Below are 25,604 nucleotides of genomic sequence, written 5' to 3'. Positions count from 1 at the left end.
GAGGAACTGTAGCAGGTTGCTGTATGATGTCATCAGTACTGAAGTATGTCAATAATCGCCAAATACGTATCATGATAATGGCTATGAATTAAAATTACTTATGTCTATCAGGGCATTGAAATTAGAATAGTTGAGACTATAGCCATGAAATAACGAAAGATAATAAAAACATTTATGTTAGTAGTTTTCTGTACGGTACTTTATTTCTTGATTATCATTAACTGTTAAATACACCTCTGTTGTTATCCATAAATGCTAAAAACGAGAAATAATATGGTTTAGGGAAATCAGATTTAACACTTTCCAAGGAAACGTCCTGTCTGTCAGTAACCGACATTTAATGAACTCTTGCACTATAGAATCCTTCTTGCACAAGGGTTAGGGCAAATAGTATTTACTAAACATTAACTGCAGAAAAACTGCCACTGGACAAGAAGCTAAAAGCAAAATTTCAGTCACGAAATAACTGGGCAGTTGTGTAGCGGAAAATGTGTCGTAAGTTCACACGAGACAATGAACATCTTTAACGTTGCATTAATGAATAATAAAATCGTTAGCGTACATACAATATTAAATTGCAGTCTGAAGAATGAGTGTAGTAATGCAATCATTCAAATCATAACCTGTCATGTCTTACTTATAGTGTCAGAAAAAACGGCCAAAATACCAGTTTACATAAAAGATGTAAGAAACAACTAAGTTTCTTCACAACGACTAATTTCATTATTTTCTCAACAGCAAGCAGTTTTCCAAAAGTAAATCTATTTTCATCTGCAATGCCTGCAAAGCAGAATGTAAACTGACCAATGAGCAATGACTACCAGCAATATTTACGAGTATTATATCTTTACTGTGGAAAGCCTTGGTTTCGTGTCAAATATTTCTGTACAGATGGCGGATGTGGCCTTTTGTTTTTAATTGCCATAGTCTGACAAGTTCAAAATGGCTACAGTTGTATTAGGTGACACAAGACGTAAATATTTCTTTTGTTGACACTGTGCAGTGCATGGATGGGAGTGGTGAAGAGGAACATCAGGAAGGAGATGAAAGAGCAAGCCAAATCTGGTTCGTCAGGCTAAGTGTTTAAAAGTCGTTTCAAATATGAATACAAATCATGTGTGACAGATGTAAGTGACTTAACCATTTATGCTTTCGTGCCAAGTTCAGAGACTGTAGCGGAAATTCAACACAGATATTTGTATTACGTGGAATGTGTGATGCACGTGCCGGTATTTCGCAAATCGGAAGCCCAAAATATTCAAAAATGGGTACGAGAATTTAATATTTCAGAACGCAGTGACATTTGACATAACCAGTATCCATCATGCATCCAATCAGGCGCCGTAAAAAAAGGCCAAACTACGGAGTGCGAACGGTAGAAGTATGCAGAGGAAAAAATGGATTTGGATTTACGATATCGGGCCAACAACCATGTATTCTCAGCTGCATAGTCACCGGTAGCCCAGCGGAGAAGGCCGGCCTAAGACCAGGCGATTATTTGGTTGCTGTCAACGGTCAGAATGTAAGCAAGGTTCCACACGACGACGTAGTTCGCCTTATTGGTGGCTCTTCCGGAATCTTAAAACTCCAGATAGCAGAGAATTATTATTCTGACAGCTCGGATGAAGATGTCATTGCACCAGCGAGACCGAAACCCAAATATCCGCACAAACCTCGTAGTGGTGGTCAACATCATCGACCTGTGGCGATACCTCAGCAGAATCGTGCAGCCAAAGTTGTCAGAGATCTACGGACAGGAGCAATGTTTGAAGAACATCAACAATTGGAGGTTGCCGCCATCCCTTCTAGTGCACTTATCCGCCCAGTGAGTAAACCTAGTATTCCTCCACTTCAGCGTTGGGAACCACCTGTCCCATTCCCAGTACCACCTCCACGTTTATATCCTCATCCACAAGTTGAAAAACCTAGAGAGACAGAGAGAGTCGAGTATCAGGCTCTTGTCGGGTACCTGGGCACAATTGAAATGCCTAAAGAACTCCAGCCTGGATCCAGACTCCAGGTAGTACGTGGTTGTATTAGACGACTTCGTGCTGAAAAACGAGCTCACACGTTAGTGTTGATGAGTGTGCATTCTCATAGTCTTACCCTGAAAAACTGTCATCAAGCAATAATTGCTGAGTATCCAGCAGAACGTGTTACATTCTGTGGCTCCAGTTCGGATGATGAGCATCGATTCTTTGGACTTGTTACAGCTGCAATTAGATGTGTGGATGATGAAAATGACAGTGGAGAGACAATAGCATCTAGTTCCTGCCATGTTTTTGCCATAGAGCTAAGACTCCATGGCGCACATTCCGTCCATGCTGCAAAGGCTGAAGCCTTTAAGCTCAATTGTAAGACTGACCCAGCAACAGGATTGTGTAGTGAATTTCCATCCTCATCAGACCCTGTAATTGCTGCTATAAAGGTTCTGTACAGTAACAGGTATGAAAGAGGTAATGTTGAAAATGAAGAACCACTGTTAGCAAACTCACCCCAGCCAAGCAATGCCAGCAGCACTAACACAACAACATCAAGTAACAGTGATTCTGGTATTGGCTTTAGAGATGATTGTGGTAATCAGTCTGATCGCATACTCATGGTTGATGTGCAGAATCAACGATTACATATTCAGCAGGTTGGTGAGGTCCAGGTTCCCAAACCACGTGTTTATGAGCTTGCAGGAAGAGTCAAAGACAATGCTAATGCGAGGTTGACTGTGCGTGCAATGCCAGATCCAGCTATGAACAGTGGAGGTGCAATGGTAGCAAGTAGTCGTAGCCGATCACCACTTAGCAGTAGTTCTTGTGATGATGGTAGTCGTAGAGTATTTGCAGAACGTGTGCCAAACATTCCAGCTTACAGTTTTCCTGTTGCGAGATCAAATGATGACATGAGTGTCAGCAGTGGAACAAACAGGAGTCAAGACCACTTGGCTTTACCATATAAGCCTGAACCTTATGAAACAGTGAGAGATTTTCACCCACATTTTTCAGATAAGTTAGATCCTGAGTGTTACTCTGTGCCTGGTTTCAGTGGTTTATGTGGAAAAGGTGTAAGATCAACTGAAGCTATGAGTATAAGTAGTGCACAAAGTCAGGATCCTCTCCTGTCATATAAACTAAGCCCAAAAGTATTTGGACTTCCTAGGCCTGTTACACACAGTCTTGAAGACCTGAAAGTTCCAGACCCAGCAGGGTTAGAGGACAGTGCAAGTGGGGTAGCTATACTTTCACCCAATAGCCAAAGGGGGCAGCAATGGGGCAGTCTGCAGGAACTTCGGAGCTTTGTTGCTAATTGTTTTGAAGCTTCACCAGTCCCAGAACACTTGGTGAGTAGATTTTTCCTTCACTATCTTTACTTTTAGTACTGATGTATGGGTATCTGTAACATGTACATGGAAACATTTTCTGTCACGAGCACAATCAAAAACTACAAAGAAGAAATAAATATTCAGTCATGTACCAGTATTTTGGAAAGGATGTCTGAAGTATCACATGAACTGTACTGCAGTTCTTTTAAATATTTGAAGTGTACAATGAAAGATTTTTTAGGAGAAAGCTTATGCTTTATCTGTTGTCCTGTATTACAATGTTTGAAATTTTCTTGGAAGGATGAAAATGCCTAACCACATTCACTATGAAATGTTTCTCTAAATTTTCTATATTTGCTTCACCAAAATACGACACACTGTCTTCATTCATACTGGCTGACATCTAGTACCACTGAAACTCTTCAGTGTATACATCAGTGGTAGACCTGAAGGAAAAGACATCAAGTGACTGACTCAAATTTGTTGCATTTGGTGGCATACAAATAAATTTTATGTCTTGAACATTACAGAGCCTGAACTAAATAATAAATTGTCTCCAGGAATAATTTTAATGTCTTCTATATGTCTGGCATGTTGGAGAATAGATCCACCAAACCAGTCCATTAATGTTGTAGGCTATTATAAATCCACCATTTGAAGTTTGACTGTACTGAACCCCAGCAGCACAACATGATTTTTTGCAGCAAGAATGACATTGATAGCCATTTTGTACCCAATGCTTTTGAATATGCTCACTACTGTATGTCGCATAGGGAGTGAGGAAGGCACCAGCGACTGACCCACAGATGATGATATTCGTTACAGTTTTAAAATGACTGCATATCTTCTTAATTCGATCTCTGTAGATCACAAGTGATTTTCTGCAGTCATAACTTTTGCTGATGTTATAATTGGACAAAGTGGATGGAGGGACACAAGGTTATCTTAATAAATACAATATGGTTAGATGATCTGGAAAATGAATGTTATGACACATATAAAATGCAAATTACTAGCTACGTATGTATGCATTGCAGTATTTGTATTGCGCTACAGTGTGATCAATCTTACCGCATAAGAAAAATGTATCAGACCGATGACCTCGCTGTCTGGTCTCCTTCCCCAAAACAACCAACCAAAAATGTATCACATTGGAGATAACAATAAAGATAACTATGATAATTAAGAAACAATAATATAAAAGACTATATTCAAACAACAGGACATAAAAACAATTTAAACTTACATTCTGAAGTATTTAGCCACACAAAAACAGCTGAAATTGTAATCAAATTTTATCGTGTTATCACGCTAAAAAGGAGTAATGTTAGTTTGTTCGTATGTTGGATTCTTGTGTAAATTCATTCATGTTGCCGCCAAGATGAAGATATCTTATCATCTGTCTTCATTTTAACATAAAATTAATTACCTGACAGAGAACTGTTAATGATCAAACTCACCCCTTAATATCAGCCTCAATGACAAATGTCAACTTTTCAAAACACAACAAATTTCTTTGAAAATGTGCAGCTAATATCTTGATGGCAACTGGAAATGAAGTTCACGTCTGATAGCAGTAGTGGTATATTTATGTTTGTAGCCCTGACTGTTATGGAATGGCAGGAGATCAAAAATATTTGAAAAATTTGTGTGAAAAATGAAGAGAATGAACAAGACCAGGATGGTGCAGTCTTTCATTAAATTTGCAGAATGGAAAATGAAGAAGAAAAGGGTCAACTGAACCTACCAACATTGAATGTCAGCTTTGCCATGTAGTTTATTGATGATGTGGCATTTTTAGTGGCATAGATGGACATACTTGTATAGACACAAGAAGAACAGAACACTGACAATTTTTCTTTTACTTCTATAGTGGTTTTTTTTATCTGTTGTATGACCTGAGGTTTGGGTTGCACATTAAAATGTGACAGCTTGGTTTTGAATTGGCAAAGCTCTATGAAAGATTTCATTTAATCTGAAGGGAAAAAAAGCAGATTAAGGAATCCAGAAGGAAAATTGAGTAGGCTCAGGGAAAATAAAAAATGAGTGAAAATGGGAACAAAAGAGAACAGATTGATATAAAACATAAAAAGTAAGAAAACAGTACAGTCTTGGATATTACTATTCCTCAACAGAAGTTGCACTAAAGAGACTGCTTGAGGGGAAAGCAGTCTTTGTCCACAATAGTTTGAATTGTAATATTCAGAGCTACAAATATAGTGACATAAGAAGCTCTAGGATCTTCTGCTTATACTAAAAGAGTATTTGTTGCTTAAATAGTAACTTATTGCTATTACAGGCTGAAAGTATGCATTCATCCTCCTCACACATGTCACTGTTCTGAACACTGTGTGCATGTATAGTTATGTAAGTGCACATGCCTTTCACTGCTATGGCATTCATTATAACTACTAGTGAAGAATATCAAGAACTACATAACTGTATCCACTGACATCTATTGGTCCAAATGATATGGTTCAGTACCATGTTTTCTGTACATGTCAAAAAATAAACAATTCAGTTTTCTCTGCTCGCAGAAGAAGTAGTGAGACTGCATCTGGTTGAGCATTATAAGGTAGAACTGTTTTGTGCTTGGTACACTACTTCTTACAATAGTAACATGCCATTGGAGAGGACAGTTGATTCAGTCTTTTATTCCGTCAGCAGAAGATATCCTTGTCAGGGAATTGGAATGCATTGTAAATTGTATAAGTAACAGGCCAATTAATATCATCAGAGCATAGTTTAGAAATAGAATTACATCTCATTAACACGGTACATGTAATTCTGTTAGAATGTAAATTTATTTCTTTATGCATATGTCCGGTCAATTAAACTGCACTTTATTAGACTTTAACAGTTCTGTGAAATTTGAGAAGAAATTCTTAAAGTAAGTAATTTTTGATTTTATGTCATACTTTCATTATCATGATAGTAACATGTGCAGGTACTGCAATTGACATACAGTTATCGAATCAGAATATGGCGTTTATTTATTACATTGTGTGCTCACGAGTCCTAGATGATGCTGCTGATTCATGTTCATTGCTTGCAATCTACTTTTCTCAATGACATGGTTTCTTTCTTTATAATTTATTTCTAGAATGTTCATTTTATGCGAAACACTAATTGATCATGATCTCTAAGAAAATGGGACTAAATATTTTTTCCTCCCATAAGAGTGATGGTAAGATGACAAACATCTGCTGAAATATCATCTCGTAATGACATGTACCACGGAAATTCATTTCTGGTGAGCCCAAGGGACGAGAAATAAATATTGACAGTTGCACCAGATGAGGAGAAATAGTGACCATCTCAAAACATGGTACAATTTAAATCATTAATAAGTTGGTTCAGAGAAAAGTTGTGCAAAGGCCTGTACTGCTTCTTTACAAGTAGAATGGTTATGTAATGATGCACCAGTAGTTTCGAATGTTGAAATTTTAAGTTTTGACTATAGATATTCAACTGCTGTTTTGTCAGAATTACTAATGTTTTTCCTTCTTTTCTTTTCATGCATCAGAAGTGCTCGCTTTTATGGTATGTTGTAGTTTTTTAGGGAAATGTTTTGGAAACCTAATTAAGTGTTGCATTGAATTAATGTTTCACTGTAATTAAATGTCTCTAGTTATGGAATGAAACTGAGTGAAAGTAAAGAATAAATTAGCTTGATTTTAAGATAAATGGCATAGGATTTACTGTTCAATAAGCAATTTATTCTGGTGACTGGAGTGAGGAATTTCAGGAATTTCAAAATGCACTTATTTTTATTCTAAATGATGCCCTTCTAAAAACATAATTAAAGAAGAGAAACAGGTACTTTATTCTGCACTGCTCATAAAGTTTCATTGACGAATAAAATACTAAATGTTTGTTTATTTTTTCATCCAAGGATCATCTCACAATGATCTAGGATTTGTCATCATAAGACAATGAAAATAAATACCACAAAATATACTTACAGAATATATTAGGTCGTTATGAGAGTATGGCAGGTGGTATGGCATTGACGTTGCTGAAGGAACCATCCCAGCATTTGCTTGAAATTATTTAGGAAAAACCATGGAAAATGGGAATCAGTATGGCCGGACAATTCAAAGTCCATCCTCCCAAATATGAGGTCAGTGTCTTAACAACTGCAACACCTCATTTGGGTGGGCTGCTTTGTTATACAAAGTTCTTTATTTACACACAATTTTCTCCAGATAACTTATAAGACATAGCTTCACACTTCACATGTGCGCTATCTCCAGTTTGTTCTGTTTTTACTCGTCCTTTCTAATACGTGTTTCATGACATTAACTGTTCTTCTATTTTGCATATTATTATCATTAATTGCAGGATCAAGCCCAAAGATATAGGAATTGTTAATGTAACACAATACAAATCAGTAGCTCAAAACATACAAGACGCAAATCACGTAACTTGCTTCAGGAGGCTAGACAGGTGCTCTGTGAGGATAGGATTAAGGAATCTTCCCAGCATTTGCCTAAGTAGTGATTTAGGAAAACCATGCGAAACCTAAATCAGGATGGGCGGACAGAGCACCTCCACTAACCGGAATATGAGGTCAGTGTCTCAACAGCTGCATTGCCCCACTCCTTTGGTCCCTATTGTGTAGTGTTCCTTGATATATGTACAATTTGTTTAAGATAACTTGTAGTACATAACACAGCTCCATTCATCACCACCGAACACATCGAGGACACCCACTAGGGACTCCTGTTATACTGAAGTGCGTGTTTGAGCTTCATGCTTCAAATAGAGCATGTTATCGTTAAAGTGCCTTATTTGTGTACCCACAGTGAAGTACTTCTCAGTGCATTGCAGATTTTGTGTTTTACTGACAGAGTTCTCCTCATTTGCTCTACTATTTTATAGTGGAACATGAGGTCTGTGTGCATATTTATTTATTTTTCTGAAGACGTGAGTACCAGAACTCCAGCAACTCGAGTGCATTAACCATGATTACAATTTGGCACTCGACCACAAAACAGCCATTTCGAATCCCAAAAATTCGGGGTAATATTCGTCATTGGATTGTGGTGTGCAAGATGAAGTTCCGTGGGGTTCCACACTACACCTGAGCGCTTCCGTCACGAATCTCTGACACCTCTCCAGTCCCTATTAGAGTGATGACTACAAACAGTTTCCGATGACCTCGATCAGACGGTGGTGGTATGCTTTGAACCTTCCATGGTGATTTTAGGAGGGTACGAAAGACAATCGATCACTACTCGGATCTTAGCTGCGCAACATATGCTACACACACTCCCTCTTTCGCTCTTCGGAAACACTGCATCCAGTAAAAAAACCAATGCTAAAACATGATGGGTTCGTTTTCGATGGCGCAGTTATACAGATGTTAAGTGTAGTACTCTGCAAAAATTTTATGTATTGCATGCAAGTCAAAGAAATCTTTCAGCAAGTCGGACAATTATTCGTATTAATAACAAGACTAATTCCCACACAATGTGAAAGTTATCTGCAGCTGTTGACTCTTGGTAATTTTTTATATACTTCGAATCATTTTAATCATTTCAGGTGTCAATGTGGAGGCTTTGTTTTGATTTCCGCCTTCCTCATCGTTACGTGTGTATCGCTGGACCATCATATTCGTATCTGTTGAGCAATTAAACCGCCTGTAATTTGCTAATTTTTCCCCCCTGACTTTTATCAGTAGCTGCTTTGCATTTGCCAGTAGCCCGTACATAAAGTTACCTCAGCGCTTACGTAATTATGTTTCATTCCTCTCGCCCTTAACAACGTGAACATCGTCAGTTTCACCTCCTCGTCCGACTCTTCTTCCTTTGCTGCTTCTTTTTCTTCTTCTACTCCTTAATCTTCTTACGCTTTTGTAGTAACACTGTGAAGCTTAGACTCATTCCTGTGCTAGTATGCAGACTTTTACTGACAGATGCAAAATTGTGAAATTAAAATAATTTCGCGCAGAATAGTGAATGTTGATGCATTTATACTTTAATGTACGATGGCTTTCAGAACACTCGCCATTAGCTGAGATTTAGTATGTGCAGACTGTGTTCGATGATTATGTTTCAGATCCACTGAATGTATAAAGATAGCCGATTCATATCGAGCGAAAACGTCGCGCACTAACTGTAGGTTACTGGACCACGGCCTGTTTAGTTCCATAAACTGGTTATACGTATATAAATTCTACTTTAGTTGTTTCAGTGCTACAGCCCCTTTTTTATTTCGCATACACATACAATAAACTTGTTGTCTTTGTACTGTCTCTCTCGACCAAATTATATTGGCCATCCATCAAACACAAAGTTTGCGCATTTTACACAGTAATTACCTAGGCTCTGAGGGACGCCCGCTGCGCCTTTCATACCAGTTACTGACTTCCGTTCAACAGGATTCGCTCTGCCCTTGAGCGCAGGAAGCAATTTGATTGGAGGCTGCCGCTCGAGTTTACTGTCACGCTTCATGTCATGCAATACGGACTTGCCTGCCTCAGGATTTGCTTTCTGACTCTCTTTGCCAACACATCGTAGCCGAATAGTGTGTCCAAGCTGAATTCACTCTTTCAGAAGCTGCAGAATTTTGCTATTACCCGAATACTGAGCCAGTAATGTCCGTGCAATCGTCGCTATTGCAACGGCAGCATTTACCCAAAGACTTAAAGATTATGCAGTGTCAGAGATCGTTATAAGCGCCTAGTTTAAATTAGTGCTCTTCTACTTTTTCACCCGACTGTTTGAAGTGATTCATCGTCTCTGACCCAAAGGAAGTAAAACTACTGGAATGACCGAAAACTATTAACCGAGGTAAATCTGATACGGGGTTATTGTTCTCTTAATACTTTGAAGGCTCAGATTGGAGTGAACAATGTCGTTCCCTGTATCCATACTGCCGAGACGTTCGAAATCACTTAGAAGCTGTACACTACGGTTTTAATGATAAAGGGTTAATAAATAATTTCTGCCAGCACCTACGCGCTCTCTACGTCCAAAGTGAAACTAACTCGTCTGAGCTTATGCAAAACGCTGGAATCATATGCTTATCGTACCCACCTCCTTTTAAGGAGAAGGCGATGATACTTTCATTACTCTCTCACGCTGAAGAGACGACCGCAAATACCTTTCGTAAACATAAAACTCGATGCGACCTGGTTGTGGTTTACACACCAGACTCGTTATTTGCAAGGAAACGATTGCATTCGGCACCCTCCCGTCCCGTCTTGAGTTCACCGTGTTTTATTGATTGCTTAAGTCGAACGCCAGGCGAGTCCTTCACCATCCGCCTCCATCTCGACTTAGTCGTTCGACTCTGATGACGTCATCGTGGACTGCACACCAGACTCTGATTCTCTTATTCATTGCAGTTTGTGATTTTTCACGTAGATACAGACGTATTTTCATCTCTAAATTTCTAGACTTTGTTCTTACCTTTAAAGGACGCTGTATAATAAGAAAGCCGTTATTCTTACCCCTTTCGCAGGCTTTACTCATAGCGACATGTTTCGTTTCTAAATTACTTGGACATTCTGCAACACTATCAGACTCATCATGCGATCCGTCTGTCTCTTAGGTCGACAGGACACACTTCTGTGGCCTTTATAAAGTGTAAATGCTAAGCATTTGGAAGACTCCCTATTTCATTGAGTTTCGTCTGTTGATAGCATTTCGGTAATTGGTAATATAATTAGCTATTATTTTTATTAAATGAAACTATATCATTCCAGAGACCTTTTCAAATCTCAAACTCAGGTGATGTACCGGGTGATCAAAAAGTCAGTGTTGTTGTTGTTGTTGTTGTTGTTGTGGTCTTCAGTCCTGAGACTGGTTTGATGCAGCTCTCCATGCTACTCTATCCTGTGCAAGCTTCTTCATCTCCCAGTACTTACTGCAACCTACATCCTTCTGAATCTGCTTAGTGTATGCATCTCTTGGTCTCCCCCTACGATTTTTACCCTCCACGCTGCCCTCCAATACTAAATTGGTGATCCCTTGATGCCTCAGAACATGTCCTACCAACCGATCCCTTCTTCTGGTCAAGTTGTGCCACAAACTCCTCTTCTCCCCAATCCTATTCAGTAACTCCTCATTAGTTATGTGATCTACCCATCTAATCTTCAGCATTCTTCTGTAGCACCACATTTCGAAAGCTTCTATTCTCTTCTTGTCCAAACTATTTACCGTCCATGTTTCACTTCCATACATGGCTACACTCCATACAAATACTTTCAGAAATGACTTCCTGACACTTAAATCTATATTCGATGTTAACAAATTTCTCTTCTTCAGAAACGCTTTCCTTGCCATTGCCAGTCTACATTTTATATCCTCTCTACTTCGACCATCATCAGTTATTTTGCTCCCCAAATAGCAAAACTCCTTTACTACTTTAAGTGTCTCATTTCCTAATCTAATACCCTGAACATCACCCGACTTAATTCGACTACATTCCATTATCCTCGTTTTGCTTTTGTTGATGTTCATCTTATATCCTCCCTTCAAGACACCATCCATTCCGTTCAACTGCTCTTCCAAGTCCTTTGCTGTCTCTAACAGAATTACAATGTCATCGGCGAACCTCAAAGTTTTTATTTCTTCTCCATGGATTTTAATACCTACTCCGAATTTTTCTTTTGTTTCCTTTACTGCTTGCTCAATATACAGATTGAATAACATCGGGGAGAGGCTACAACCCTGTCTTACTCCCTTCCCAACCACTGCTTCCCTTTCATGTCCCTCGACTCTTATAACTGCCATCGGGTTTCTGTACAAATTGTAAATAGCCTTTCGCTCCCTGTATTTTACCCCTGCCACCTTTAGAATTTGAAAGAGAGTATTCCAGTCAACATTGTCAAAAGCTTTCTCTAAGTCTACAAATGCTAGAAACGTAGGTTTGCCTTTCCTTAATCTTTCTTCTAAGATAAGTCGTTCACGTGTTCCAGTATTTCTACGGAATCCAAACTGATCTTCCCCGAGGTCGGCTTCTACTAGTTTTTCCATTCGTCTGTAAAGAATTCGTGTTAGTATTTTGCAGCTGTGGCTCATTAAACTGATTGTTCGGTAATTCTCACATCTGTCAACACCTGCTTTCTTTGGGATTGGAATTATTATATTCTTCTTGAAGTCTGAGGGTATTTCGCCTGTTTCATACATCTTGCTCACCAGGTGGTAGAGTTTTGTCATGACTGGTTCTCCCAAGGCCATCAGTAGTTCTAATGGAATGTTGTCTACTCCGGGGGCCTTGTTTCGACTCAGGTCTTTCAGTGCTCTGTCAAACTCTTCACGCAGTATCGTATCTCCCATTTCATCTTCATCTACATCCTCTTCCATTTCCATAATATTGTCCTCAAGTACATCGCCCTTGTATAGACCCTCTGTATACTCCTTCCACCTTTCTGCTTTCCCTTCTTTGCTTGGAACTGGGTTTCCATCTGAGCTCTTGATGTTCATACAAGTGGTTCTCTTATCTCCAAAGGTCTCTTTAATTTTCCTGCAGGCAGTATCTATCTTACCCCTAGTGATATAAGCCTCTACATCCTTACATTTGTCCTCTAGCCATCCCTGCTTAGCCATTCAGTATAAATTTGAAAACTGAATAAATCACAGAATAATGTAGATAGAGAGGTACAAATGGACACACATGCTTGGAATGACATGGGGTTTTATTAGAACCAAAAAAATACAAAAGTTAAAAAAATGTCCGACAGATGGCGCTTCATCTCATCAGAATAGCAACAATTAGCATAACAAAGTAAGACAAAGCAAAGATGATGTTCTTTATAGGAAATGCTCAATATGTCCACCATCATTCCACAACAATAGCTGTAGTCGAGGAATAATGTTGTGAACAGCACTGTAAAGCATGTCCGGAGTTATGGTGAGGCATTGGCGTCGGATGTTGTCTTTCAGCATCCCTAGAGATGTCTGTCGATCACGATACACTTGCGACGTCAGGTAACCCCAAAGCCAATAATCGCACGGACTGAGGTCTGGGGACCTGGGAGGCCACGAATGACGAACGTGGCGGCTGAGCACACGGTCATCACCAAACGACGCGCGCAAGACATCTTTCACGCGTATATCAATATGGGGTGGTTCTAATAAAACCCCATGTCATTCCAAACATGTGTGTCAATTTTTACCTCTCTATCTACATTATTCCGTGGTTTATTAAGTTTTCAAATTTATACTGACTTTTTGATCATCCGGTATGTATGCAGACAAGGGACTAATGAAAATCGGTACCAAGGTCTGGAATCGAACCCAGTTCTTCTGCTCACTAGGCAGCTGCGCTAACCACTACGCGACCAATCCCAGGTTCGATCCCCGGCCGGGTTGGGGATTTTCCCTGCCCAGGGACTGGGTGTTTGTGTTGTCCTCAACATTTCGTCATCATTCGTGACAGTGACTAGATTGGACTGTGTAGATATTAGGGCCTTGTACGGGTGCCGATGACCGCGCAGTTGAGCGCCCCACAAACCAAACATCATCACCACCACCACCACGCTACCCTGGCTTTGCACAATGGCACAGATTACCTAGCGCGCCTCCCTCCTCGACCCAAATTCCCATTCGCGCCTCAGCCCACCTTAATATTCTCCCCTAAACTCGAAGAGCATTGCAGATTCTCTCCAGCTGTATTCGAATAGCACCTCAGCATCGAACGAAACGGGGGATCATTCCTAAAACCCAGGCATAGGTGCTTTAGTTCAATGAAACTAAATGGTTCCAGAGACCTTTTCAGGTTTTAGACATTTGTGGTACACATTTTCACTTGTCGCTGCAGTCTGCATATACTCAATTAGCTATTGGTTTAGGTATTTGGAACTTTGTATCCACCAGTCATATCTTATAAATCTCCCATTCTCAGGATCCGAGCTTCGTGTTTAAAAGTCATTTCTTTCGTTTACCTTTTAATGTTTGGAAGACGCTCGGAGGAAGAGCATTAAATCGGTATTAACGCCGACCCTTGTGGCCGTGTGGTTCTAGGTGCTTCAGTCTGGAACCGCGTGACCGCTGCGGTCGCAGGTTCGAATCCTGCCTTGGGCATGGATGTGTGTGATGTCCTTAGGTTAGTCAGGTTTAAGTAGTTATAAGTTCTAAGGGACTGGTGACCACAGATGTTAAGTCCCATAGTGCTCAGAGCCATTTGAACCATTTTTCGGTATTAGCTCGAACAAGGAAAGTGTATGCCTGAGAGCTTAGTAATCGACACGTAACTTCTGTCAGATTGCACATTTAATCACTACTTACTCTTTGACCACAAATGATGCGTCTGGTGAACGATGAGACCAGAGACTAATTGAAAGCAGTTGTGCCCCGACGACGACAGGGGTTAGGCAGAGTATAATATGAGGCGATGTGATCGTGGATATTGATGCTTCGTATATGCTGAAATGTTGTTGTATTTGTGTTCCTGTAAGCTTCCGGAAGTACAGACTATTGTCGTTGCTAAAGCGTACACGCTCTAGTACACAACTCGTTGCCAGTACTCATTAAATGGCTGTGTCCGTAATTTCGACGTTTCTGATGATTATTTTCCTTTGCCATATAGGAGTGCTACTGCGTGGCAAGAAGTTTTTAGTGATCTTCGTAGATGAGCTATATGTGGCAATGTCATGCTGTAAGATCCCGAGGGGATGTTCAGCCAAGTAAGTGGGAAAGCTTTCGTACTTGGACACATCTGTTTGGTACAGGCGAGTACCTGGAGTCCGGATAACCGATACGCTGCAAGAGTATCCGGTCGTGAGATTGTAGGCTCGCAGTATTTGGGATGGCGACCTGAGAAGCACGCGGCCTGGGGTCACGCCCCTCCAGCCGACAGTCCCGTTGCTGTTGCTTCGCGTTGCGTTCGTGCCGAATGCCAGCGGCGCGCCAGGCCCAGCTGCAAGGACACGCACTCTCTCTGCAACCCGCTCAGTGCCCTGTGTCAGCGTTGATCGCTTTGAACAGGCGAGGCTCGCTGCCTGCAGTGAAATATGACGCCTCTCCGAGTGCTTCAAAGAGAACAAAAGTTTTAAAATACACTGACGGGAAAAAAAGTCCCAACATCAAGAAAGAGCTGTGCGACTTAAACGAAAGTTGGTAGGCGCATTTTTACCTCTGAAAGGTGACGAATACTCAAATTTCACGACAGTCGCATAAGAGCGACGCTAGTAGCGCCAATATGGGGCTGCACTAGTAATCAGGTTTGCTTGAAATGCACGCTGCAACGGTCGTAAGCATTAGTTACCTTTGAGACCGGACATGATGAGTTTATGTTAATCAAGAACGCCACGAAGGCGACAAAGACGCCATTGTGAACACCTTCCTGAGTTTTAATGAGGTCGTGTAATAGATCATGAACGTAGCCACTGTACATTATTGCTGGCAGCGATGGTCACGACAATCTACGGTCGTTGCGAGACCAGGCTCAGGACGGCCACGTGGCACTACCGAGAGGGAAGACAATCGTTTTCAGCATATGGCCTTGTCGCATCATACTGCATCTGCAGCAGCAGTTTGAGCAGTAGTTGGCACAACAGTGACACATCGAACTGTTACAAATCGGTTACTTCAAGGACAGCTCCGATCCAGACGCCTTTTAGCGTGTATTTCAATGATCCCAAACCATCGCCATTTGTGACTTCAGTGGTGTCAAGCGAAACCTCATTGGAAGGCAGAATGGAAGTCTATTCTGTTTTCTCATGAAAGCTGGTTTTGCCTCGGTCTCAGTGATGGCCGTGTGTTGGTTAGGAGGAGGACATTTGAGAGCATGCAGCCAACCTGTCTGCGTGCTAGACACATTGAACCTACACCTAGAGTTATGGTCTGGGGTGCGGCTTCGTATGGCAGCAAGGGCACTCTCGTGGTTATCCCGCTCACCTTAACTGCAAAATTGTGCGTCAGTGTGGTGATTCGACCTGATGTGCTGTCATTCAGGAACAACAGTCTAGGAGGTATTTTCCAACAGGATAATTCTCGCCCACATACGTAACCCAACAGGCTCTGCAAAGTATCACCGTGTTCCCCCTAGGCCTGCTGGATCACCAGATCGGACGACAACTCCGGCGTCATCCACAAACAGTATTAACCGTCCCTGTATTGACCGACCAAGTGAAAAAGGCGTGTTACTTCATCCCACAAATTGACATCCGGCACCTGTACAACACAATGCATGTACGTTTTCATGCTTGCATTCAACATTCTGCCGTTTACACCGGTTATCAATGTGCCAGCGTCTCACATTTGCAATGGCTTGTCTCGCCCTTACGTTAACCTGTCAACTCGCAATGTTAATCACTAAACATGTTTCCTAAACAAATGTATCCCCGAAATTTCATTACTCTGCATGATCTATTTTGTGGTGCTGCGATTTTTTTCGCATCAGTATACATTTAACGTCTAGTACTTCCAAGCATTATCCAGTGGTCAGAGGTTTCAGTTTGTGGATCAGCATTCGCCATTTGTTTCGATACAGTCCGTCTTCTAGACGCCTATCTTCAGTAAATGTATCCGTCCAACTCTTACTCCATTTACAGTGAGCTAGGACTAAAACTTTCTCATGTGCCTTTTGCTGCTCTCTGTGGATTATAAGAGTAAACGGCTCCACAAAATTATTCAAATGTAACTTTATGTTGCGTATTGAGAGCAAACTCTGATTGCATCGTAATCACGTTGGCACTCCACGCCAATTACGTTGTGTATGTTTTTTGTTCGGAGAAGACGTGACTATTTTAGCAAAGCCTGTTGTTTAGTGTATGTTTTTAATTTTAGAATAGGGAATTCGGGCCATTGAATACCAACAGGGTTCGTTCGCCACCACACTAAGCGCTGTAATAATAATAATTAGTCCCATACTCAGTGAATGACCGTAGGGGGAGCAGATGCAAGAATCCTGCATCGCTGCTCATGACAAAAAGAAACAGTAGTGGACAGAGAAGAGATTGTTTATCCAGTATTAGAATTGTAAGTTAAAAGAGCTTTGGAAAAGATCAAATAATGCAGAATGAATACATAATATTCCATCGGAAATTCTAAGATCATTGAGGGAAGCGGCAACAAAAATATTATTGACGTTATTGTGTAGAATGAGAGACTGGCGATATACCGTCAGACTTTCGGGAAAAAAAATTGTCCACACAATTCCGAAGATTGCAAGAGCTGATTAGTTCGAGAATTATCGCACAATCGTCTCAACAGGTCATGCATCCAAGTTGCTGACAAGAATAATATACAGAAGAATAGAAAAGAAAATTAAAAACCTGTTAGATGACGATCAGTTTGGCTTTAGAAAGGTAACGACACGAGAGAGACAATTCTGACGTTGTGGATGAAAATGGAAGCAAGACTGAAGAAAAATCAGGACACGTTCATAGGATTTGTCCACCTGGAAAAAGTGTTTGACAATGTAAAATGGTACAAGATGTCCGAAATTATGAGAAAAATAGCGGTAAGCGATAGGAAAGATGGGCAATGTATAGTACAATATGTACAGGAACCAGAGGGAATAACGAGAATGGAAGACCAAGAACGAAGTGCCGGAATTAAAAAGGGTCTAATACAGGGACGTAGTCTTTCGCCCCTACTGTTCAGTCTACACACTGAAGAAGCAGGGACAAAAATAGAAGAAATGTTCGGGAGTGGGATTAAAATTCAAGGTGAAAGGATATCAGTGATAGCCTTTGCTGATAACATTGCTATCTTCAGTGAAAGTGAAGAAGAACTAAAGGATCTGTTGAATAGAATCAACAGTCTAATGAGTATAGAATATGGATTGAGTGTAAATTGAAGAAAGACGAAAGTAATGAGAAGAAGCAAAAATGAGGACAGAGAGAAGCTTAACATCAGAGTTGGTGATAACGACGTAGATGAAGTTACGAAATACTGCTGCCTAGGCAGCAAAATTACCCATGACGGACGATGGAAGGGCAGCAAAAAACCCGTGACGGTCGGAGCAAGGAGGACATAAAAAGGAAACTAGCACTTCCAAAAAGCGCGTACCTGGCCAAAAGAAGTCTACTGGTATCAAACGTAGGCCTTAATTTGAGGATACATTTCTGAGAATGTACCCTTTGAGCACAGCATTGTATGCCGGTGAAATATGGACTGTGGGAAAACCGGAACAGAAGAGAATCGAAGGTTTTGACGTGAGGTGCTACAGAATAATTTTGAAAATTTGGTGGACTGATAAGGTAAGGAATGAGGTGGTTCTCCGCAGAATCGGCGAGGAAAGGAATATGTGGAAAACGTTGACAAAAAGAAGGGACTGGATGATGGGACATATGTTAAGACATCAGAGAATAACTTCCATGGTGCTAGAGGGAGTTGTAGAGAACAGAAACTGTAGAGGGAGACAGAGATTGGAATACATCCAACAAATAACCGAGGACTTAGGTTGCAGGCGCTGCACTAAGAGGAAAAGGTGGGACAGAAGAGGAATTTCTGGCAGTCCGCATCAAACCAGTCGGAAGACAGATTTAGTAAATTAAGTAATGTATGGCAATGCAATTCATTAATTTTCATACTGACAAAGTATTTCTTAAAAAATTACGTGAACAATTAGTTATTATTGTCAGCAATCAGGAATAGGCATTGTTAAATTTCATTAGGGTATGTTATACTATAAAAGTTTATTTTTATCCCAAGATAATTAGCGATGCAGCAACGAGTGCCTTCAGACACTGCAGGTGAATATCGCGTGGTCCTCCTCCATTTTCCGTATATGTCGCTCCTGATGGCATTTGCCCATCATCCTAATTCTCTTATCTCGTTATTCAAAAATGGTTCAAATGGCTCTGAGCACTATGGGACTTAACATCTATGGTCATCAGTCCCCTAGAACTTAGAACTACTTAAACCTAACTAACCTAAGGACAGCACACAACACCCAGCCATCACGAGGCAGAGAAAATCCCTGACCCCGCCGGGAATCGAACCCGGGAACCCGGGCGTGGGAAGCGAGAACGCTACCGCACGACCACGTATCTCGTTATTGCCACTACAGTTAACGCCAGGCATTTTCTGGCATTGACACATCGGCGTTTTTACGTCTGAAACTTGCACCTTACAGCTCTGCAGTTACTACTCGACTGCAAGAGATCGTTGCTCTACTCGTGCCCTGAAACATTAACTATGGTCATTGTAACATTTCTTATATACTTGTAACTCTGCCCCTCACGCAGATTACGCCAGTTCATGTAAACTACTTTTTTAGTCATTCAAATATTATTACATTAATAGGTAATAGTGAGTGATTTCCATATCGTAAATTGAAGCGAAAAGGTAGAAGTCCTATTATCGGAAATGAAAGACAGTGAGGTTACATGTCCATACCATGGAAGGCGGTTCTCTCACATTTTCGCGATGACAGGTGCCACGTTCATATCAGTTGACTGACGATGATGTTTTCTAAGCAGTCTGTCAGTCAACTCTCCGACGCATCATTCACTTTTCCATGAAACTGAGGTCTTGCATAGTTGTTCAGTCATTGGCCAACACACTGTGCCATGCACAGCTAAAGTCCCGTACCACGGGCTTTAATTTCAGTTGCAGTGGAATTATTCTGGTATAGAATCCTTTGACTTTGCATCATTTGAGTTATGTTATTTAACAGAAAAATTGAACCCAAGTATATCGGAAAAGGTACGTTCTATCGGTGCATATGGTGGCCATCTCGCGCAGTTCACATCCAGTCGATATGCTAGTTCTTCCCATGCTTTTATCAACAAGTATGAAGTAACTGACTGTTCCACGATTGTTCCAACCGTGATTATCAAGTCTCGTAGATCAGCTGGCAGCGAAATCCCATACATACAATTCATTAGAAGACACAAATAAAGAGGTCACATGGCGTCGGATCGAGTGAACATGGAGAACACGGTAAGCGAGCCATGATGACAGATCTCTTGCAGCCAGACCCGCAGTGTTTAACGTCCCATCGACAGTGTGGTCATTAGAGACGGAGCGGAAGCTCGGATTAGGAAGAATGAGGAAGGAAATCGGCCGTGCCCATTCAAAGGAACCATGGCGGCATTTGCCTGAAGCGATTTTGGGAAATCACGGGAAACCTAAATAAGGATGGCCGGACGCTGGTTTGAACCGTCGTCCTCCCGAATCCGAGTCCAGTGTGGTAACCAATGTGCCACCTCGCTTGGTGATAGTCCTGTCCGCACTGCAATCGTAGTTGACGATGTCGTTGGGTCAACATGTGAACACGTAGGGGTGGTCTGCTGCGGAGCTCCTTGTTCAACAATGTCTGATGAACGGTGTGCCCCGAAACACTTGTGCGTGCACCAGCATTGTGCTCTGTCGGCAAAGATGTCACAGATCACCATCATTCTTGCCTTACAGAGCAGATAAGCCTCCGAACCCCATGTTCTCCGAGGAGTCGTGGATGCCCAACCGTCTAGCGCCTTTTGGTTGTTTCACTATCCTACCGCTTTCCGTAGATTCTCACGACAGTAACACTTGGGAAATTCGAGCAACTTCACCGTTTTCGAGATACTCGTTCACAGGCTGTGCGTAATAATACTGCCCTTTTGTTAGAATCGCTTATCTCGCGTTACAGCGTAACGTACTCGCAACGCCACCAGGCGGCATCCACCGTCACGGTGAGCAGTGGTCATAATGTTTTAGTGCATCAGTGTAATTATAAACATCACGTGAACGTTCTTCAATCCAAAGATTCCCTATGATGGGGGCGTACCCTCGATTCCTTTAGTGACACCCAAGAATTAATAATGAAATTGTAGAACATTTTCTTGTATTGACCGTACAGCTTCCGTGCAGGGTATGGAGAAGAGCGTGTTGTTTGTGACACGGCAGTACGCGTGAGAAAAGAAAGCGGCTGTGTTGTAGGAGTGTGAGCCACGGCGGCGCATTCCGTCCTTCAGCGATAATCGTGGCTCGTTGAGCCGTGTCAGAGGGCGGCAGTAGCGGCTCGGCGCCCGGCCGCGGCGATGCCACCATGTTCGGCTATGTTGTCTGCAGCGTGCACGGCCTCCAGCAGCAGGTACGTACCACACCAAACGCCTGTATTCTTCCCTGACACGACGCTTTGCCGCGTCATCGCGGGATACAGGTAATCACGCGCGCGGTAATTCGTGGATCCTGCTGAATAACATACGCGGAGAGCCTTAGGTTACTACGTTCCCAAGTCGAAGAGATGTTCTCTGCGGACGCGAGCACGATTGCAATTTCTTGCTCGTAAATCCATTATATAGTAACCCCGCGCAGCTGCTGCGTCACGTTGTGAGAATCGCTGATGGAGAGGCGTATAGGCGTGCTCTGGACGCGGTAGGTCTTCGAAACTGACATTGGATGTTTCCGGATTGGTTCCTTTAGTGGAAAAAAATGCAGATATGGACAATACAACGCTTCATTATCTGAAATAGTTACGTGCCGTTTTTCGCACTGTGCCGCGTGAAAGCCTATTATAGGGAATGTAGGATATTCAGTTTGTTAGTGCTATGTATATAAGCTTCCAGTGATTGCATTCTGCCGGCCGGGGTGGCCGAGCGGTTCTAGGCGCTACAGTCTGGAACCGTGCGACCGCTACGGTCGCAGGTTCGAATCCTGCCTCGGGCATGGATGTGTGTGATGTCCTTAGGTTAGTTAGGTTTAAGTAGTTCTAAGTTCTAGGGGACTGATGACCTCAGAAGTTAAGTCCCATAGTGCTCAGAGCCATTTGAACCATTGATTGCATTCTAGCTAACCATTGTGAGCGTAAGAAACAGGCATCGTTTTTCACGTAATAACTGTTTTCTTTTATCGTCGATACTGCTTAGTGTAAAGAGACTCTATGTAAGTATGTGATAGAGATGCATCATTTGCAGTTTTAGAGCGCCTTAAAAACTTACCGTAACCATGGCTGTCGAAGAATGGCGATCTCCAATAGGCTCGCTGTTCAAAACGTACTTCATTTTAACGGCAGCTTGCTTGGAAGTTATTCGTAAAAATCTTCATTGTATTTTATGCTATTAAAAAATTTAACCTGGTTTACAGACTGTTGCTTCGGGAAATTTTTACGACAGGAGTATTTCTGATCTACTATCTATACTCTTTAAAAACTCATCGCGAATGACACTTGAATCATTATTTAATTCTAATTCGCGATGAGTTAATGAAAAGTATAGATAATAGATCAGAAGTACTCCTGTCGTAAAAATTTAAACCGTCGTTTTAAAATTTCCCTTTGCAATAGCGTGCAGAATTGATAGACAGAACTTCCCAACAGCTCAGTAATGTTACATAGACAAAATCTAGTTTTTGGTTTTCTTTTTTCGAATAGAAAATTATCACGAAGGGTGAGAAACTGCTCTCAGTACTTTAAAAGAGAAACATCGCTTATCATGTAACACTTTCGTTGCTTGATTGAAATCTCATAGTGTGGTGCGCTGACTGCGTGTGTTAAAATATGAATTGCACGTTGGGTTTCAGCTCGAAGTAAGGCGAGTGCAATTCGTCATCGCAACACGTCCACTAGAGCACGTTAGCGTTCGAAGCAGACGTCTTATTCATGACTGCTTCCATTTTTGTTATGTCGGGCAGTGCATTTTATTTTCCTTCGCATCATGGTAAAGCTGCCTGTTTAACAATGTCTCAAGTGTTATTGTTAATCGAAATAGAAGTACAAGCTTCACTTTCCAGCACTAGTTAGTATACAATTCAAAAGGCACGTTATAATTAGTAACGATATTTTTAGATAAACGTTAGAACATTTCGGTCATTCATAAATAAGATTGTTGATTAAAACTGGAAATGTCTGAATTACTAACAGCGTCGATCTGTTTTCTGTAGATTTTGAAACCAGTTAACATATTATTCTAGCATCCGGTTAAATGGTACCTTTGTGTAAGTTTCCGCTAGTGAAATTGATTTCTTCGGACGGAAGCAAGTGCGCGTTGTCACTGTTTGGAAGTTCATTTTGTTTTGTGCACTCATAATGTGGTTTTCTCGTAGAAGCAGCCTGAACTTCCGTTCCTCACTGCTTGTCCTTTTGTCGGCAATGACCTCCATAAAACAGTTGTTCTTCCAGGAGGCGTGATTCATACTTCCGCTGAAACGGCTAACAGCCTTTGTGGCCACCGACAGGAACGCCAGCTTCTCCGAAATGCAAATCAGAGTAGTTCATCTTTGCGTGGGAGCACTGCTGTTCGTAATGTAATTGCTGGCCATTGATAAACTTAGCGAAATCATTATATCCTCTTTGTTACACAACACAACTGATTGGTTGACATATTAACAAATCTTCACCCTGGGATTGATTAGAAATTTTTTGAACTTCGTACCTCATGTTTGCTAGAGTAGGCGAACACGATAATAAGAATCTCCCTCATAGGATGTTGAGCGGAGGTAGTCAGTATTCAGATTGAGGAGGGTGCAGCTAAGATTTTGGAAAAAAATTAACTACGTGTAGAAAAACATAGTTAGGTCTAGTATCCAACTAACTGTGCACGAACTTCTAAAGGTACACAGAATGTAGATTGAACCAAGCAAATTAACCACCCAACGCAGACTTCTTCAAATAGTAGAGTCTGTACTGCAGTCGTATGACCACACGAAATAGAGATATTACGAGTGTCTTAACTAAATTTTCAACAAATGAGCATTAGATAACCACGTTTAGATTTGACATTACTATTGTCTTCAAAATTTCGTATTATTAATACAGCGGCAGCATAGACACTGTGAGTAGTTTGTTTATAATGAGCGTATGGAAACAGTATGTGACAGCCTCACAATTTCATATTCGAGTAATCCTAATTCAACAACAATGCCTTGAACTGCTGCATCCAAATGTTACTTAATCAATCGCCTTCAGGAAACAATATATACGATTAGAAACAGTTAGTTTGCCTCTCAGCGATACCGAGCGAGGTGGCGCAGTGGTTAGCACACTGGACTCGCATTCGGAAGGACGACGGTTCAATCCCGCGTCCGACCATCCTGATTTAGGCTTTCCGTGATTTCCCTAAATCGCTCCAGGCAAATGCCGGGATGGTTCCTTTGAAAGGGCACGGCCGACTTCCTTCCCCATCCTTCCCTAACCCTATGAGACCGATAACCTCGCTGTTTGGTCTCTTCCCCCAAACAACCAACCAACCAACCTCTCAGCGATACGAAGATCGACCACAATCGACTGTTAAAAAAAATGGGAGGATGAAACTGCGCTCAACATATTGTGTTGGTAATTATTACTTTGGATCGTCTGTTATTGCAGGTCAGCAAAATGGCTCTGAGTACTATGCGACTTAACTTCTGAGGTCATTAGTCGCCTAGAACTTAGAACTAATTAAACCTAACTAACCTAAGGACATCACACACATCCATGCCCGAGGCAGGATTCGAACCTGCGACCGTAGCGGTCGCTCGGCTCCAGACTGTAGCGCATAGAACCGCACGGCCACTCCGGCCGGCGCAAGTCAGCATCAGTGGCCTGAGCCGGCCACTGTGACCGAGCGGTTCTAGGCGCTTCAGTCTGGAACCGCGCGACTGCTACGGTCGCAGGTTCGAATCCTGCCTCGGGCATGGATGTGTGTGATGTCCTTAGGTTAGTTAGGTTTAAGTAGTTCTAAGTTCTAGGGGACTGATGACCACAGATGTTAAGTCCCATAGTGCTCAGAGCAATTTGAACCAACCATCTTATGAGGTGATAAAACTTCTATACATTGGTAGAGTCGAAAACTAAGCAGCAACAATTGTTTGGATGCTCCAATACCGAAAGTAACGCGAAATGTCCGTGCACATACTTCCAAGAAAGTGATGAAGTTTTCGTTGGTTACTATGGACACGTCGCAACCATTGCTTTATAGGATCAAAGAAGAATTATTGCTGTGTGATGTACATAAATTTATTTTGCCACTAAATAAAAGAAATCATGCAGTAGAGTAGAAAAAGGTACTTCCTGCACTAACACACACACACACACACACACACACACACACATATATATATATATATATATATATATATGTGTGTGTGTGTGTGTGTGTGTGTGTGTGTGTGTGTGTGTGTGTGTGTGTGTGTGTTAGTGCAGGATATATATATCTGTGTGTGTGTGTGTGTGTGTGTGTGTGTGTGTTAGTGCAGGAAGTACCTTTTTCTACTCTACTGCATGATTTCTTTTATTTAGTGGCAAAATAAATTTATGTACATCACACAGCATATATATATTCTGTGGAGGAACGGCATCCCAGTATTCCTCCGGAGCCGAAACCAGTGATGGTTGGGGCGTTGGACATTGAGGTCTGGAACGATGTAGACTTTCTAAATCATCCCAGAGGTGTTCCATTTCGTTCTGGTCGAGAGTCGTGCAGGCCGGT

The 25,604-nt window shown here is 41.6% G+C and overlaps 1 protein-coding gene across 3 annotated transcripts in view; it reads left to right on the top strand.

Annotated features, from left to right (window-relative positions):
* The first annotated feature begins 929 nt into the window (after positions 1-929).
* Positions 930-25,604, top strand: part of LOC126248013 (regulator of G-protein signaling loco) — a 243,485-nt gene continuing 218,810 nt past the window's right edge. Inside the window, exon 1 of one of the 3 annotated variants that reach the window (XM_049948608.1) lies at positions 930-3,331. In XM_049948608.1, coding sequence (XP_049804565.1) covers positions 1,325-3,331 — 2,007 coding nt within the window. In that variant the 5' untranslated portion in view covers positions 930-1,324. Of the gene's footprint in view, positions 3,332-21,234; positions 21,293-25,604 lie in introns of those variants that run through there. The other 2 variants (XM_049948599.1, XM_049948635.1) reach the window with 2 other exon arrangements.

The sequence above is a fragment of the Schistocerca nitens genome, chromosome 1 (assembly GCF_023898315.1).
Source record: "Schistocerca nitens isolate TAMUIC-IGC-003100 chromosome 1, iqSchNite1.1, whole genome shotgun sequence".
NCBI lineage: Eukaryota > Metazoa > Arthropoda > Insecta > Orthoptera > Acrididae > Schistocerca > Schistocerca nitens.
Note: the sequence above shows the minus strand (reverse complement) of the source record. Positions and strands in the feature narration are given on the sequence as shown.